The 16,760-nt window shown below is 35.6% G+C and overlaps 1 protein-coding gene and 1 long non-coding RNA gene across 2 annotated transcripts; one reads left to right on the top strand and one right to left on the bottom strand.

Annotated features, from left to right (window-relative positions):
* Positions 1–5,740: 5,740 nt before the first annotated feature.
* On the bottom strand, positions 5,741–6,884 carry LOC133780334 (uncharacterized). The gene is made up of 2 exons (XR_009869233.1): positions 6,426–6,884; positions 5,741–6,269 (listed from the first exon to the last, which is right to left on the bottom strand). It is a non-coding gene; the product is annotated as an uncharacterized LOC133780334 (long non-coding RNA).
* Positions 6,885–14,347: 7,463 nt separating this feature from the next.
* Positions 14,348–16,047, top strand: LOC133778989 (uncharacterized). The gene is made up of 4 exons (XM_062218998.1): positions 14,348–14,527; positions 14,620–14,725; positions 14,798–15,090; positions 15,208–16,047. Exons 1-4 carry the CDS (start codon positions 14,348–14,350, stop codon positions 16,045–16,047), a joined length of 1,419 nt encoding a protein of 472 aa, XP_062074982.1.
* Positions 16,048–16,760: the final 713 nt, after the last annotated feature.

Raw genomic sequence — 16,760 nt, 5'->3', positions numbered from 1 at the left:
TGATCTCTGCACCAACACCAAGACCACCAAGAAGATTTGGGAAGCTTTGCAGAAAAAGTGTTGAGATTGGTTAAATACATGGTGAAATTATTTAGGTACTAAGAAGTGCTAAAACAATAACGATTTCACAAAAGTCAACAAGTGAAAGTTGACTTTCGGTATAGACATTTATAAATCAACGTTTTGGGTCCAAAATGTTTATTTGGAGTATATAAGAGTACCCAAGAAGTTTGGGAGTACTTGGAGGTGTTTTGAGACAACTCTTGGAGAGCCAAAACAAAGGTGTCGGTGATGCGTCGCCCCCTAGGAGGCAACTCGTCGCCCGAAGCTTTGAAACCCTAGACTAAACAGACCAGGCAATGCGTCGCCTGGGCCATTATGGGGTGTCCGTATGGTTACGTAAATTAGCTCTAAAACTTAAATTTAAATGATGTAATCTCATTGGTTGAGTCTAATAAGGTTCTTATACTATTTAAGAGGTTCATATGAGTTAATTGGTGATTTGATCACTTACCTCTATCTTTCTAAAAGAAGAACTCTCTCTCTCTCTAGCTCCAATACAATATTACTAGTTTTCTCCATGATATTCATCAAGAAAACTTGGCTTGTATGAAGGATCAAGGCTTGTGTATCCCAATCTTATTCCATTGTTGTAGCTTCAAGCATTTTCATAGAGAATGCTAGGAATAGAGATTTTTGGAAAATAAATCTTCATTTGTGTTAAGCCTTGCAACTTTTTTGTTTCACATAAAATCATAGCTTGCTTCCTAGGGTTTGTTCTTCAAGGAAGGTCCACTCTAAACTCTTATCTCATTGTGTTTATGTAATTTGTGTTTAACTATTCTCAAAGGTTGATTTACTTGTATCTTTTGTCTTGAGTTGTATCACAAACCAAAGGTTATCTATAGCATAATCCCCAACAATAAAAAATAGATATCTCTAAACTTTTGTTTTGTGTCAAAGTTTGTGTATTTCTAAAGGTTTTTGTGGTAGTTGAAGTCATGGAAGAAAGCTAATTAATCTCAACCCTCAAGTTCATGTCTCAAGATCTAGTTAGACTAGATAGGTTTTTGTGATGTATCTACGCTTTCGAGCACAACTAGTGCATCTTGGCCAAACTAACAGTAATTCATAAGTCATCAAAAGATAAAAATGAGTTTTTAAGTTTTCACTTATGGAGTTGAGATCTTATCTCAAGATTAATTTGTGATTAGTCTGACCTACCCTAAAGCAGTCCATTAATTTTCAAATTAATCTATCGTGGACTAGTAACTACTTTTTATGTGTTATTTTATGTGTTGCATTCATGCATCATATTTACTATTCCAAATATAAACTGATATTTATTATATGCATTAATTCATTATATTTTATTTATTTAATTTTCTGCAATATGTCCAATCCAAACCCTGTAACTGCCTTACTTGCTAAAGAGAAATTGACTCGTGATAACTACATGAAATGGAAATCAAACATGAACATTGTTTTGATATGTGAAAACCACATGTTTATCCTTAATGAGGAATGTCATGAAGTTCCTACTCTCACTGCTGCCAAAACTGCTAGAGAAAAGTATGACAATTGGATCTTATATAACAATAAGGTCAAATGTTATGTGCTTGCTAGTATGAGCGATGTGCTTAGAAAGAAGTTTGAAACTGTTGAAACAACCTATGAGATTTAGGAATCTCTACAAGGCATGTTTGGCCAGCAATCTGATAAGTGCAGACATGATGCTACTAAAGCTTCATGAATATGAAAATGAAGAAAAATATTTCTGTCAAAGAACATGTCCTAGACATGATCAACATATTGCACGATGCAGAAATCCATGGTGCAACCACTGATGAGAGAACTCAAGTAAGTGTGATACTTGAATCTCTCACACCAGCTTTTGCGGCATTCACTACCAACTATGTTATCAACAAGTTAGATTACAACATGACCCAACTGCTAAATGAGTTGCAAACTTTTGAGTCTCTAAACAAAAGTTCCACCAAGGTTGAAGAGGCAAATGTTACTAAAACCAAGCATTCCACTTCAAATGGTAATTCGAAGAAAAGGAAGGGTGTACAAGGAAAGGACAAGAAAAAGGACAAACAAACAGAGAAGAGCAACAAGTTTTCCAAGAAGAATAATTCTGCAAAGAACTCTAAAAAGAAGGCACTGAAAGGATCATGCTTTCATTGTGGAGCTTATGGTCATTGGAAAATGAATTGTCCTAAGTACCTGGCTGAACTGAAAGACAAAAAGAAGGGTAAATTTAATTTGCTTGTTTTAGAATTTTGTTTAGTAAAAGGTGATTTTCATCTTCGATAGTTGATTTCGGAGCCACTAATCATACTTGTTTTTCTTCGCAAAGTCTTTGTACCTCAAGGAAGCTGGCTCATGGAGAGGTGACCATGAGAGTTGGAAGTGGACAAGAGATCTCGGCAGCTGAAGTTGGAAAAGCTTGCCAAGTGAAAACCAGATTGCAAAACCCGAACCCGAACCCGACTCCTGTCGGGTTCGGGCCAGATTTAACTCGAATCCGACGGGTTTAGTTAAAAAAATGAGTTTTTCGGGTTACGGGTCGAGTGGGTTTGTAGGTTTTGCGGGTCAAATGTTCACCCCTAGTTTTTTGAGGTTGATTCTCCCAAGGGTGAGTGGTTTTATTTACTTTTATCTTGTGGAAGTTACTTTGAGAGTGTTTGACTCCTTAACTAAAGAGCTGTTTTTTGTTTTAAAAGCTAAAAATTATTTTTTGAGAACAAGTAGGGGTGTTTGGCATTGTTTTAAGAAAACAATTTTTAAAAACAAAGTTATAAAAAACAAAAAAAATTTAGAACAACAAAAAGTTGTTTTCTGTTGTTCTCAAAAAAAAATTTTGTTTATCTTTTTTTTCACAACATTTTTTAATTATTATTATCTCACATAATTTATTATCAAAACATTTTCTTTCTCATTAATTTCTCTCTCCTCACTTTCTCTCACTTCACTTTCTCTCTCATTATTTTATCTATTCTCACTTTCTATCTTTTCATTTTCTTTTTCATCATTTTCTATCTCTTTATTTTATCTCGCATCACTTATTATGTCATCATTTTCTCTTTCATCACTTACTATATTCTCATTTTCTCTCTCATCACTTACTATATTATCATTTTCTCTCTCGTCATTTCCTCTCTCATCACTTTCACTCTCCTCACTTCTCTCTCTTCACTTTCTTTCTCATTTTTTCTTGCATCAATTCCTCTCTTCTCAATTTCTATTTTTTCTAATTTTCTCTCCTTACTTTCTCACTCCTTATTTTTCATTTTTTTTTCTTTCACATTATTTATTGCAAACTTCAAAAGATTTTTCTTTTTGTAAATATATTTAGTAATATTTTATTTAAGATTTAAGAAAAAAAAACTAAAATGTTGCTTTTAGAAAACATTAACAAAACACTTCTTGTTTTTTTAGAACTACAAAAACAGTTTTTTGTTCTCATTTATGATAAAAATAACTTTGAAAACAAAAAACAATGTCACACAGACCCATTTTTGTTGAATCTTAACTAACAAATATTATTACCTCTGAATCAATTAGAATTAGAAAAGATGCCTGAATATCCTACTCCAGACTCACCATTCTTTCTCTAACCCCAACCCCAGCTCAATCTCGCGTGGCTCGAAACCCCATGATTTCATGATACAACCATCCTTGCCTCGATGAGTATCACTCTTAAAGCACTCCCAATGGAAGAACTATAATAATTATTTGGTTAAAATATAGCTCAAAACTCTTAAAATGTATATTCATTGGATGAGCGATAACACCTTAATATACCTCATGAATAGTACATCTCCACATATAACTAAACTTTAAGCTCCTTCAAAAATATTTTAATATTTTTTTTATTTCACCATATATATAAATAACATATTTATTATTCACTCACTCTCTTTCTTTCTTTATCTCCGTATATTTGGATATATATATTATGTTTTTTTTTTCATATATACAAATATATTATATATTTCTCCATATACATAGGCCACATTAAAAAATCATTTTTAATATATTATTATTTTTTAATTTAATTTGATTACCAAATACATATACTTTATGTAATGTATAAATAATTTATATTATAATAATATTACAATATTAATAGTTTGAGAAAATATAGACAAATATTATAAATATTAAAAAAAAATATTGATATTAATTATTTATAGTTAAAATATTAAAATTGAATAAAATATATTTAAAATATAATATTTAAATAATATAGAAAAAAAAATAGTGAAGTTGATCTATAGTGTAAAGTAAAAATTTGAGGTAAAATAGATAAATTAGTGTTTTGGTGAGTTATTTTAAAAAATAAAGAAGAATACCCATTGAGAGCTCTCCCGGTCTTTTTTTTTTTTTTTTTATGTTTTCATGTCTTGCTGTAAAGATAACGATGTGTGGTTAATGAGAAAACAAAACATCTTTGAAATTTGGATAACTGTTGGAGGATTATTATATATGATCGTTACTCAGTTTTGGTCCCCCTATTTTTATCTGCTACCCTGGAAAATTTCTCACAAAATCACAAAAATGAAAGTACTCTTTGTCCAAGTATTTTTTATTTTTATTTTTTTCAATAAATGAGTTTATTAAGTGTTCCTGAATTGCAGCATTGTCAGCCTAATGGAATTGCAGCATTGATTATGAAAGTGCATAAACTTGAAATGCCGTTGTTTTTGTGATGATTTTGTTTACTAAAAATGTTTCATACTTGTACTATTTAATCAGTCAACCAGAACACACTTTGAGAATTCCCTTTAAGGATTGAAAATGGTCCCTGGGAATTGGGATGTTCCTGGAAAGTAAGGAAAACTTTTTGGAGTTTCTGTGGTGTCTTTTATTATGTCAATGACAAAGTTAGACTTGTACACTATAATATTCTTGTCTATATGTGATATTTTTGTGTGGGGGGTTATGAATTCTGACTATAACAAACCAAGCCTAACGTCAGACTCTATGGTATGGAACTGGTACACATATTTTGACACTTTTTGTTATTTCTACTTTGGAAGTAATATGGTGAACTTAAAGTGAGGGAGGGGTCCTTGGTCAGCTAGGTAAATGTAATCTGACTCATACTATTTACTTATATAAAAATTTCATGAGTGACGTAGATGAGTTGAAGTGGAGGAAACACATGCAAGTTGCTACCCCTATTAGGTGTTTCTTTTTTACTAGCGTCATGGTGCTAAACCATGCTTGATGACTGGCAAGTTGCTATTTTTGCAAAATCTGTTATAAATCAATCCCATGTGAACATTGGAGAAAATGATTGACTCTTTTTTGAATGGATGTTTATGTAATTTATAATTACATATTTAAGTTACATTCTGGGTCATTTTGGATTATTATAGTTTTTCCTTTAACATATTTAAAGAAAAAAAACATTATAAAGAAGCATTATTGCAATATTTATTGCAAACTGCTGACTCTTTTGTTTTTCTAGGTGAACAAAGAAAACAAAAAAGTCAACAAGTAATAGTACTTACTTGATTGGGATGAGCCACCTACAATGAAAGAACACAGTGCACTTTGTAGCGGTTTTGAATAGGCTTATCACTGTGATTTACATAAATTGATTTTTGATTTGTGTCTTAAAACAAGTCTCTGCAAGTACATATATCTCTTCACCAGATTTATAGTTTCAAGTCACACTCTATCAGCAACTTGATGAAAAAAACAATGCTTGAAATTGTACATACTATTATAACAAGGAAACCAGAAGATTCATTTTGATATTTATCATTATATACGTCTCCAAATTACAGATTTTTATTACAAGTTCAATCATGTGTTGTATAGCAGAAGAACCATATAGGATTCTCAAACATAATTCCATCTCCATATATCAGCATATCATAATTATGCTCCCAACATTTACTATTGATCTACATAAATCATAACACCAATGTACCTGATGCCTCAAGCTGCTTTCGGCCTGCACCCAGTGCCATCTCAAAATCATTTTTTCTTTTTTCTTTCACAATTTCCTCTAACTTCTCCTCCAGTTTTACAGTCCTTTGAAATCACAACATCAAGATCAGCAGCTTTAAGGCTTTCACCACCATCAGGTTGATCTGACACAGTTGCTTCCACTTTCAATGACTGGCAATGCAGCAAAGTTATCCATCTCCATAAAATCATCCATGAGATTGATTTCTATTTAAGCAACCATGAAAGAAACATAATGGTTCTTTTAATTTTCAATTTGATGCTCTGTAGTACCTATAAACCTGTCCAGCAGACCAAAAAAAAAAAAATCAATCCTAATCTAGTAGGAAGAAGTGATTTCACACACATATATATACACACACTTTCGAAGATCTCTAATAAAAAGAAAGAAAGAAAAAAAATCATAGAATCGAGAAGAATTGGAGTGAGATACAGACCTCGGCAGCAAGGAATCAGACGTCAGCAAATCTCTGAGGCTTGGCAAGTATGGGCAAGAAAAGTTACAGGTGAGAAAACGAGATGAAGAAAGGAGAAGAAAAAGGGTAAATAGGGCAAAAAGATACATACTATGGAATTGAATGAGAATTCCACCCATCCTAGAGTGGAATAATGTCCATTCCACAGATTTGGGTGAAGTTGATGTTGCCAACGAAGAAACTGAGGGGCACCTAAGAAAATAGCAGAACCTGTTGCAATCAAGGAAGGGCCCATTTGTTTTTATGCGTAACGGCTTCGTCTGGACTCCAACGCCGAATGCGGATGAGATCCCTCCCTCCATTTTTAGTTCGATCTGCACCCTTGTTCTCCCCTTTCATAATATCAACGCTTCTGATTCGTTTGGACTTTTCCATTAATAAGAGAGAAGGAATAATGTTGACTTTTTTTATAAATTTCTTTGGCCGTGGGACCCGCTCCGGTAGTGGGTGGGGTTCATTCCGTGGAATAAAAGTTAACTTGGAAAGAAAGGGGAAATTTCCCCTTAACTTTTATTATTTAATTTTTCTTTGTAAAAATTTATTATTTAATTTTCACAATTGCATATATGAATGTATATAATATTCTTTGGGAATGAATGTGAAATTGGGTTAAGTGGGGATTTTCATTATACAATTTAGATACTGATAAAGACACAAGTGCAGAATTTTTCAAAAAAAAAAAGACATGTGTAGAAAATTATATTTTTTAAATTAAAAACAATATATTGTGCATTAAGAGAGAGTTTGATATGAGGTTTGAATTTGTGGAAATAGAGTTAGAAGGAGTTTAGATTAAGAAAATATGAAACTCAAGTATTTAAAAGAGTTAAGATTACTTTCAAATTAAACTAAAAAATTAGACTCATTTAGAAATACAAACTCTCAAATCATTAAAAATAAATTTAACAAATATGAGTTAGATTTGACATTCTCATTCCCGCCAAACCAAACCCCCATACCAATCACTCTTTAAATACTTATGAAGGCTTCGTATATATTTATATGGTGCAATCAACATACAATGCACATTTTACTTAGTTTTATTTAGATAATGACATAAATATATTAAAAATATTAAACAAAAATATTGTTTATGTTTTTTTTTTAAAATGATAACCTTATAGTATAATTAATAAATATCTAGATATTTTATAATATTTAATTTTATATTAATATAATTAATAAATATATATTTTTTATACTATTAAATATTTAGAATATTCTATTAAAGTTAACAAAAGAAACTGTTAAAATCAAGAATTTATATTATCTAAATTAAACCAAAACATTGCTTGTGTTTTTTATGTTTTTTTTTAAATAATATGATAACATTTTGGTATAATTAATAAATATCTAGTTATAATAATAACATTTTATAATATTTGAATTTATATTAATATAATTAATAAATATATATTTAATTTAATAATTATTAAATACCTAATTTTGTATTATGTATTATTATAATAATTATATTTTATAAAATTTGAATTTATATTAATATAATTAATAAATATCTAATTATAACAATGATATTTTATAATATTTGAATTTATATTAATATAATTAATAAATACATATTTTTAATTTATTTTAAAAGTATATTCCATTACATATTCAAAAAAATTAGTTAAAGTTAACAAAAGAAACCATTAAAACCAACAATTTTTGTTATCCACACACTTTTTATAAATAGATATATATTTTAAACAACAGTTTATATCGTAATGAAATTCATGTATTATGAGTTCATATCGTATTGAAATTCAGTATTATTTATAAATTAGAAAACATAATCGCACATTATGTTGTTTTTTGCAATGATTAAAAAAATATATTTTTACATTTTTTTAGAAGATTGTGTGGTAATGAATCTTTTTTACCGTACATGTACAACATGCTCGTTATATAGATACGTGGACGCATCTTGACCCAATTTTTTATGATTGTGTTCATTGTATAACGAGGAATTAAAGTGCTGAAAATAAAATTCAAACAGTTTGTTGTACGCGTAATTTTATTTATATATTTATTATTATTATTATTATTATTATTATACACTTTGCATGATTTTTCTTATAAAAGTCTAAATTATGTATAAAGAAATTTATGTTTTGTATAATAATTATTTTGGTCGATTACCTTTTATTTTTAACAATTAACTTTTAGACCTCATTTTTTTTATGTCAAAATGTTAAAAATAGAAATAGATAGATCGATTATTTGAACATTCTATATTGACCAATTACCCGTTTTGAACCTTTATTTTAAAAAATTAACCTATGGACCATGTATGTATTCAAAATGTTATTTTTTTTTTTATAAAAAGTAAATTATATATATAATATGTTTTGTGTAATGGTTCACATCAATTGGAACCTTCTATATTAGCTGATTACTTGTTTAAGCATTTATTTTAAAAAATTAACTTTTAGATCTCGTGTTTTGTCAAAACGTTAAAAAATAAGAATATATACATAGATTATTTAAACCATATGTATTTTGGTCGATTACTTATTTAGACTTTTTATTTTGAAAATTGTAAAATAAATTATTACAAATTTATTGAACAAAGAGTTACTATTGAATTTTCGAAAAAAAATTTTTGACTAAAATAGAGTATATCAGAATATATTTTCTTTTATAAAATTGTGTTGTAGTTTAATTTTTAGTCATTTAAATATATATTTATATATGCATGTACGTTTCATATTAATTATAATATTTTTTAAAAAATATCTCTCATTTGAAAAAACACTTGAATATATCTCATTAAATTAATTAATTAATTTATTATTATATATAGATATTTAAAAACTAAGATAAAATAAAATAGAGTTAATAGTAATTAATTTATTATTATATATAGATAGATATTTATAAATAAAATAGCGTTAATTGCTAGTATTATTATATTTTTTTTAGAAAAAGTTGAATAAAAAAAAGAGAAAAATTCAGAAAATATATAGATTGATTTAGAGCAATTTTAGAGTGTAACATCATTTTTCTGGAGCTTATAAATTTTTTAAGTTGCTATTAGTTGCATTAGGTTGCATGAGATTGCATTTGAAGTTGTAGTGAGTTGCATAAGGATGAAATAACATATGAATTTTTAAGTTGTCATGAGTTGTACGGGGTTGTATGGAAACCTCTTTGGTAACATGAGCAAACCTCTTTGGCAACCTTGCAACATCTGCAACATTTATTACAACCTTTGCAACCTAAAGTAAATCCTCATTTGTAACCTAAGGTGCAACCTCATTGGCAATATCTGCAACCTTTACTGTAACATTTGTAACCTCCATTGCAATATTTGCAACCATTATTGCAACTATTGACAATATTTGCAACTTCTATTATAGTAACTTGAGGTGTAACATCTGCAACCACTGTTGCAACATTTGTAACCTGAACTGAAACCTCAAAATCCTTGTAAACTTCAATATCCTACAACCTTATTTGACAACACATAATAACAACAACTTGATTATTATTCAAAAAGAAGTGAACAACTACTTATCTATATATGCCAAAGGTATGATCAAGTAATCTTCTTGATAATAGTAAATAATTTTTAATAAAACCTTCCTTAAATAGAGAATTATGTAGTGGCATAAAAGGCTTATGTTATTAATAAAGAAAATATTTTTATCCGATTAAGTTTTTATCAAACCTTTGTTAAAATATGTTTTATATACCATAATCTCACATGGTCAAGCAGTATTCCAATAAAATTAAATTAAATAAAAACTCTATAAATAGCAGTGTAGGGCTTTTAGTGTAGAATCTCCCAATTATTTTAACCCATTAAATGGGCATATTCTCGTATGGGATTAGTATTGCATTTTTCCCATATATGTCCTTCTTTACAATTACTTATGAAGAAATATATATATATATATATATCTCACATTTGTCTTCCTCTGTAATAACCAAAAGAGAAAAATAAAAAAGGATCAAATGACTTATTATATGGAGTCAAGAGGTTAGAGCTCAATTAAGTAATAGAAACCTAATCTTGCAGTTTTGTTTAATCTAAATCTTCATTTATCGAGGTGTTGGGCCCAAAATGTTCGGCCCGAAAACACTTGCCTCATTTATCAAATATTCAAAACGGAGCGTTTAGACAAAGGGATGTTCCAAAGGCAGAAGCTGTAGGTCAGAGGCAATCCGCGCCTCTGACCTCTGTGCAAGACATCTTAAAAGTTGGTATTTTTTGAGGGAAATTTAGTTATTCTCCTTCCTCATTTTCAGGGTCCACTTGGACCAACTAACTGTCTTATATATTTCATCCTATAAATATGAGATTTTGAGGAGAAAAAAGCGATCGAACTTTGAACTGACTTAAGCATCGGAGTGTCTTTCTTGCAGGAAATCCCGACGAGTCAAAGGCAGATTTCATCACCGGAGAAGAAGCAAGTTTCCAAACATTGTCGGGTCTTTACCTCCATATATAGAAAGGCAAATTGTTGCCCCAACAATTGGCGCCGTTTGTGGGAAGTCGATAAACGTATCGGCCTTAGCCACGTCGTCGAACCAAGAAATCAAGATCCACTGCAATCCCAGAAGTTATGCCACCCAAAGGCAACGGAGTTTCGAGCCCAGTTGCACAAAGCGTCCCTCCGACGGACATGAGCGACCAGATCGAAAGGATGTGTCGTCTGTTGGAGGCAAGCCAGCAGCGGTCCGACGAGGCAATCAAGACATTAACCGAAGCCCAAGCTAGGCTTGAAGCAGAGATTGTTGAGCTGCGCAGGTCCGCTGGCGCAACTCGCAACACCCAAGCCCACGAGAATCTTGATTCTAACAGATCTGACGTTCTAGTCGACCGTGTTAATCCCCCACCTCACAACACGAACCCGGGTAACGGGCAATCACAAGCCATCCCCCCATCCTCTGGGACCGACGGGCGACAAGCCCCAACCTCTGGCACGCAAGGGCGGGCCGAAGCAGAGCCTGCTGGACCCGCTCAGCCAACAACCGACGCCCGGCCTCAACACACCGTACCTCAAGTCGCACACGATTCTCCCTCTGAAGGTCGTGTTCCCTCGATCTGTTTCTTGGATAGCTGGAAAGAGGACATGATGAGGGAAATGATGCAGAAGTTCTCAGATGGGCGATTCGCCTACGCCACCGACCATTTGGATCTTGTATCAAGAACCACTAAAAAATCGCCTTTCTCGGAATGGATTCTGAATGAGCCAAAGCCACGGGACTTCATCATCCCTTCCCTGCCTGCATTCAATGGAAAGGGAGACCCGCTAAACCACCTATTTCAATTTCAACAAAAGATGGCATTAGAAGCTAATAACGAAGCCATACAATGCAAAGTCTTTTCAACAACTTTCTCCGGGCCGGCTCTGTTATGGTTCCGACAATTAAAGGCCGGATCACTCAACAGTTTTAATGATCTCCGACGGTCCTTCTTACAGCAGTACAGCGCGAACCGAGAGGCTCCCAGAACAATGGCCGATCTCTATCGAATTGAACAAGGGGAGAATGAACATCCAAAGGCATATTTACAGCGTTTCATTGACCTCGTGCATCAAATCCACGACGTCGACCCACTCACCGCAGCAAATCTCTTCGTCAAAAGCTTGCAGGTGGGGTCACTCTTGCATGAGAATCTCACTATGACACCACCATACGACATGGCAGACGTGCAGACCCGAGCGGAGGGCGTCTTCAGGGTCCTAGAATTTCGAGAGCGCGCACAGAAGAAGACTGCACTCATTTCTGCTCCCCCAGCAAATAACCCTCCACCACCTGCCAGGGATGACAAGAGGAAGCGGAACCAAACAGATCATACGAAGGAAGGAAAAAGGCCAAGACAGGATCGACAGCCATCGCGGTACCCATCCTTCGAATACACCGTCCCGCAAGAAGTCATTTATGAAGAAAATAAAGATAGGCCTATCTGGCGAGAGCCCTACAAAATTAACACTCCATCTGATAGAAGGGATAAAAGCAGATACTGTCTCTTCCACAAAGATCACGGTCATACGATCGCTGAATGCCACAATCTGAACAATCAGATCCAAGCCCTCATGAGGAGTGGGCGGCTTACCCAATACATCAAGGAGACAGGCAGACTAGCCGCCTCGCGGCAGAACACAGCTTCTGCCCCCGCTCCGCCGGCGTCAGACCCCGTACACACCGCCTCTGACAGTACCCCGGAGCCTCTTAAACAAGTCCTTATGATCCACGGAATCGTAGAACCCACCGATAATCAAGAGCACGCGACTAAAATCCATAAAAGGATGGAAGAACGAGTGAAGCGGTATAAATCATTAGGCCACGTAGTCAATCTCGTCACTTCAGAAGAAAGAAGCTACACAGCCTCTGCTATCACCTTCACTGACGAAGACCTGAAGGGCGTCCACCTGCCTCATGACGATCCACTCGTCATTTCCTTACAAGTTGACCACTGCTAGCTGGGCAGAGTTCTGATCGATGGGGGTAGTGGGGTCGACATCCTCTTCTGGGAAGCCTTCCAGAAAATGGGACTAGAGGAGGATCAGATCCGACCGTCCACCATGCCCATTCTGGGATTCAATAGCCACAGAGTCTATCCGAAGGGCGTCGTTCGATTAACTGTGGTAGCTGCAGAACGCGCCCTTCCAGTAGACTTCCTCATTATAGACTCCACCACGAGCTATAACGCCATCATGGGGAGAGGTTGGATCCACCGGATGCAGGGGGTAGTATCCACTCTACATCAGGTGATGCGGTGTCAATCACTCAACGGCCGATACACTGTCAACATCAAAGGCTGCCAGAAGCAGGCCAAAAAGTGCTTCCTTACCTTAAAAGAAATAAATAGCTCTGCCTCCCATGAAGACTCTCCCGACAAATAGCAATTACAGCAGTACCTACCAGCGTGCCTAAAAGGAATCAATCTAGAAGAAGACCAAGAAAAACCCCAAGTTACACTAGATACCTTAGAACAAGTAGGTCTGGACGACGCTGACCCTACAAAAACGGTCCTGGTAAGTACCAAGCTCTGTGAAGATGAGAGGCAGACCCTCGTACAATTTCTCCAAACCAGAATGAGAACTTTTTCCTGGACACCACACGACATACCCGGAATAGACCCTTCTGTCATGAGCCACAGCTTGAATATCTCCAACTACTTCCCACCCGTTAAATAGAAGCAGAGGAGATTCGCTCCAGAGGTGAATCAAGTCATACAAGAGGAAGTCCAACGGCTCCTGAGCACGGGGGCAATCGAAGAATGTTTATACCCCAGTTGGCTTACCAACCCCGTCGTGGTCCCAAAGAAGAATGGGAAAAAGAGAGTATGCATAGACTATACAAATCTAAACAAAGCCTGTCCCAAAGATAGCTACCCTCTACCAAAGATCGATCAGATGATAGACGCCACTGCAGGATATGAAAGGATGAGCTTCCTCGACGCCTACTTAGGCTACAATCAGATCCCCATGAAATCAGAGGATAGGATTCATACAGCATTCGTAACAGAAGATGGCTTATACTGCTACAAAGTTATGCCCTTCGGTCTAAAGAATGCAGGTGCGACATATCAGAGGTTGATGCACAAGCTATTTTCCTCATTACTCGGGAGAAATATGGAGGTTTATATTGACGATATGGTCATCAAGTCCAAATAAAGCTCTTCACATATAGACGACCTGACGGAATGTTTCGACATCCTTGATGCCTATAAAATGAAATTAAACCCCACGAAATGTGTCTTTGGGGTATCCTTCGGACAGTTCTTGGGATACATCCTCAGTTAGAGGGGCATCGAGGCGAGCCCAACTCAGATTGCGTCCCTCTCAGAAATTAAGGAACCCCGAACCATCCGAGACATACAGGCTCTGACCGGCAAAATAGTAGCATTAAGTCGATTCATATCACGAATGTCGGACCGCTGCCAACCCTTCTTACAGTGCATAAAGAAGTCTACGAACACCACCTGGGGACCAGAACAACAAAAAGCATTGGACGAGTTGAAGACTTATTTGAGCTCACCTCCTATATTGAGCTCTCCTATTGCTAATGAAGATTTATCCTTATATTTGTCTGTCTCGCGATTCGCTGTAAGTTCCGTTCTTTTTCGAGAAGAAGCCAATCGTTAGAGGTCAGTGTTCTACTGCAGCAAGATGTTGTTAGATGCTGAAACCCGATACAGTATGATGGAAAAATTGGCACTCGCACTCCTCATGGCCAAAAAGAAGTTACGACAATACTTCGAAAGCCACACGATCATCGTATATACGGACTATCCATTAAAGCAGGTACTGAGTAAGCTCGACCTTTCTAGAAGATTATCTAAATGGGCCATTGAGCTTGGGACATACGATATTCAGTTTTTGCCGCAAAAATCCTACTCGCTGACTTCCTGGTTGAAATTCAGTCATTCACTCCTGACGCCCTGCCAGAATTACTAGAATCAGAAGATCAATGGCTGTGGACAATGTACACTGACGGAGCATCCAATTCCCAAGGAGCTGGTATTGGCGTCGTATTAGAAGCTCCCTCAGGACTCAAAATTGAAGAAGCTATCCGTTTAGAGCAATCCGCAATGAATAATGAAGCAGAATATGAGGCACTAATCTATGGTTTGGAACTCGCACGAGAAATGGGAATCCAACGTTTGAACGTCAGAGGTGATTCGTAGCTTATGATAGAACAAGTGGCTGGAAATTTCGACACCAAAGCACCCGATCTGGTTAGCCTTCTACAGAAGGTAACTGACTTGTGATCGCATTTTCGCCAGTTTGAACTCATACTAGTACCCAGGGAGCAAAATCAGAAGGCCGACGCTCTTGCCAAATTAGCTTCTGCAGGAGGATGCACACGCCAGTCCTCCATATCCATAAGCCGATCAAGCAAAAATATGGAAGTCTATTCCACCTCGTCAGAACCTGAATGCTGGATAGATCTGATCATCAAGTACTTGACCACCTCCGAGCTCCCACCTAATCCAAAAGATGCAAAACTTCTGCGACTTCGGGCACAACGCTATTCCATGATCCATGGAACGTTGTACCGAAAATCCTTCAATGGACCATACCTACGATGTTTGCGCCCATCAGAAGCTAAAAAATTGTTAGAAGAAATACATGAGGGGACATGTGGAAATCACACAGGGGGACGGAGCTTGGCACACAAGGCACTTACAGCAGGGTACTACTGGTCATACATGATGACAGAAGCGCGGGATTATGCCAAAAAATGCGACAAATGCCAACGATTTGCACCCACCATCCATCAACCTGCTCAAACCTTACACTCCATCATTGCACCTTGGCCATTTGCAAAATGGGGTATGGATGTGGTAGGTGAACTACCTAAGGCCGCTGGAGGACGACGGTATGCTCTTGTAGCCACTGACTATTTCACAAAATGGGTTGTGGCAGAGGCGTACGTCACGGTCAGCAAAACAGACACTATGTCATTCATCTGGACGCATATTATATGTCAATTTGGAATACCCTGGGAGATAGTCGTCGACAACGGCACTCCGTTCCAAAATGCAAAGGTACAAGAACTATGCGACACGTACAAGATCAAGCTAAGCTTCGCCTCTGTTACTTACCCACAGGGCAATGGTTAAGTAGAGGCTTCCAACAAAGTCATCTTTGCCAACATTAAGAAGAATTTGGAAGACAAAAAAGGAGCATGGATAGAAGAATTACCGAAAGTGTTATGGGCTTATAGAACAGCAAAAAGATCCTCCACGGGGGAGTCTCCCTACGCCATGGTTTATGGAACAGAAGCTATCATCCCAACAGAAGTCGGTCTGCCTACACTTCGGACAGAGATTGCATCTGACCCAACAACGAACACCATTCAATTACTGCACAACCTAGACCTTCTAGAAGAAACACGTACAATGGCCCAAATGAGACTGGAAAATTATCAGAAGGCAGCAGAACGCTACTACAACAAAAGGGTCCACTTACGCACATTTCAAGAAGGAGATTGGGTTCTGCGTAAGGTCACTGGCAACAAAAAGAAGCTAGAGCCTAACTGGGAAGGGCCTTTCCAAATCATCAAAGTATTAGGCAGAGGGTCTTACACTCTAAAGAATGTACGTAGTGGGAAAATCGTACCCCGTACTTGGAATTCAATGTCTTTAAAGCAATACTATTGCTAATAGCTGTACTGTGCAATTCAAAAGTAATACAACAACTTTCCATTTTTTCACATGCTTTGAAATTTTTCTTATGTATTCAATTCCTTGACGTTATTTTCAACCACATTACACCAAGTCCGACACGTGGTAATTCACTTTTTACTCAAGGGGGTTCCTCAATTACATCCTCA

This window comes from Humulus lupulus, chromosome 5, assembly GCF_963169125.1.
Source record: "Humulus lupulus chromosome 5, drHumLupu1.1, whole genome shotgun sequence".
NCBI classification, from domain to species: Eukaryota; Viridiplantae; Streptophyta; class Magnoliopsida; order Rosales; family Cannabaceae; genus Humulus; species Humulus lupulus.
This window is presented reverse-complemented; position numbering and strand designations above follow the sequence as displayed.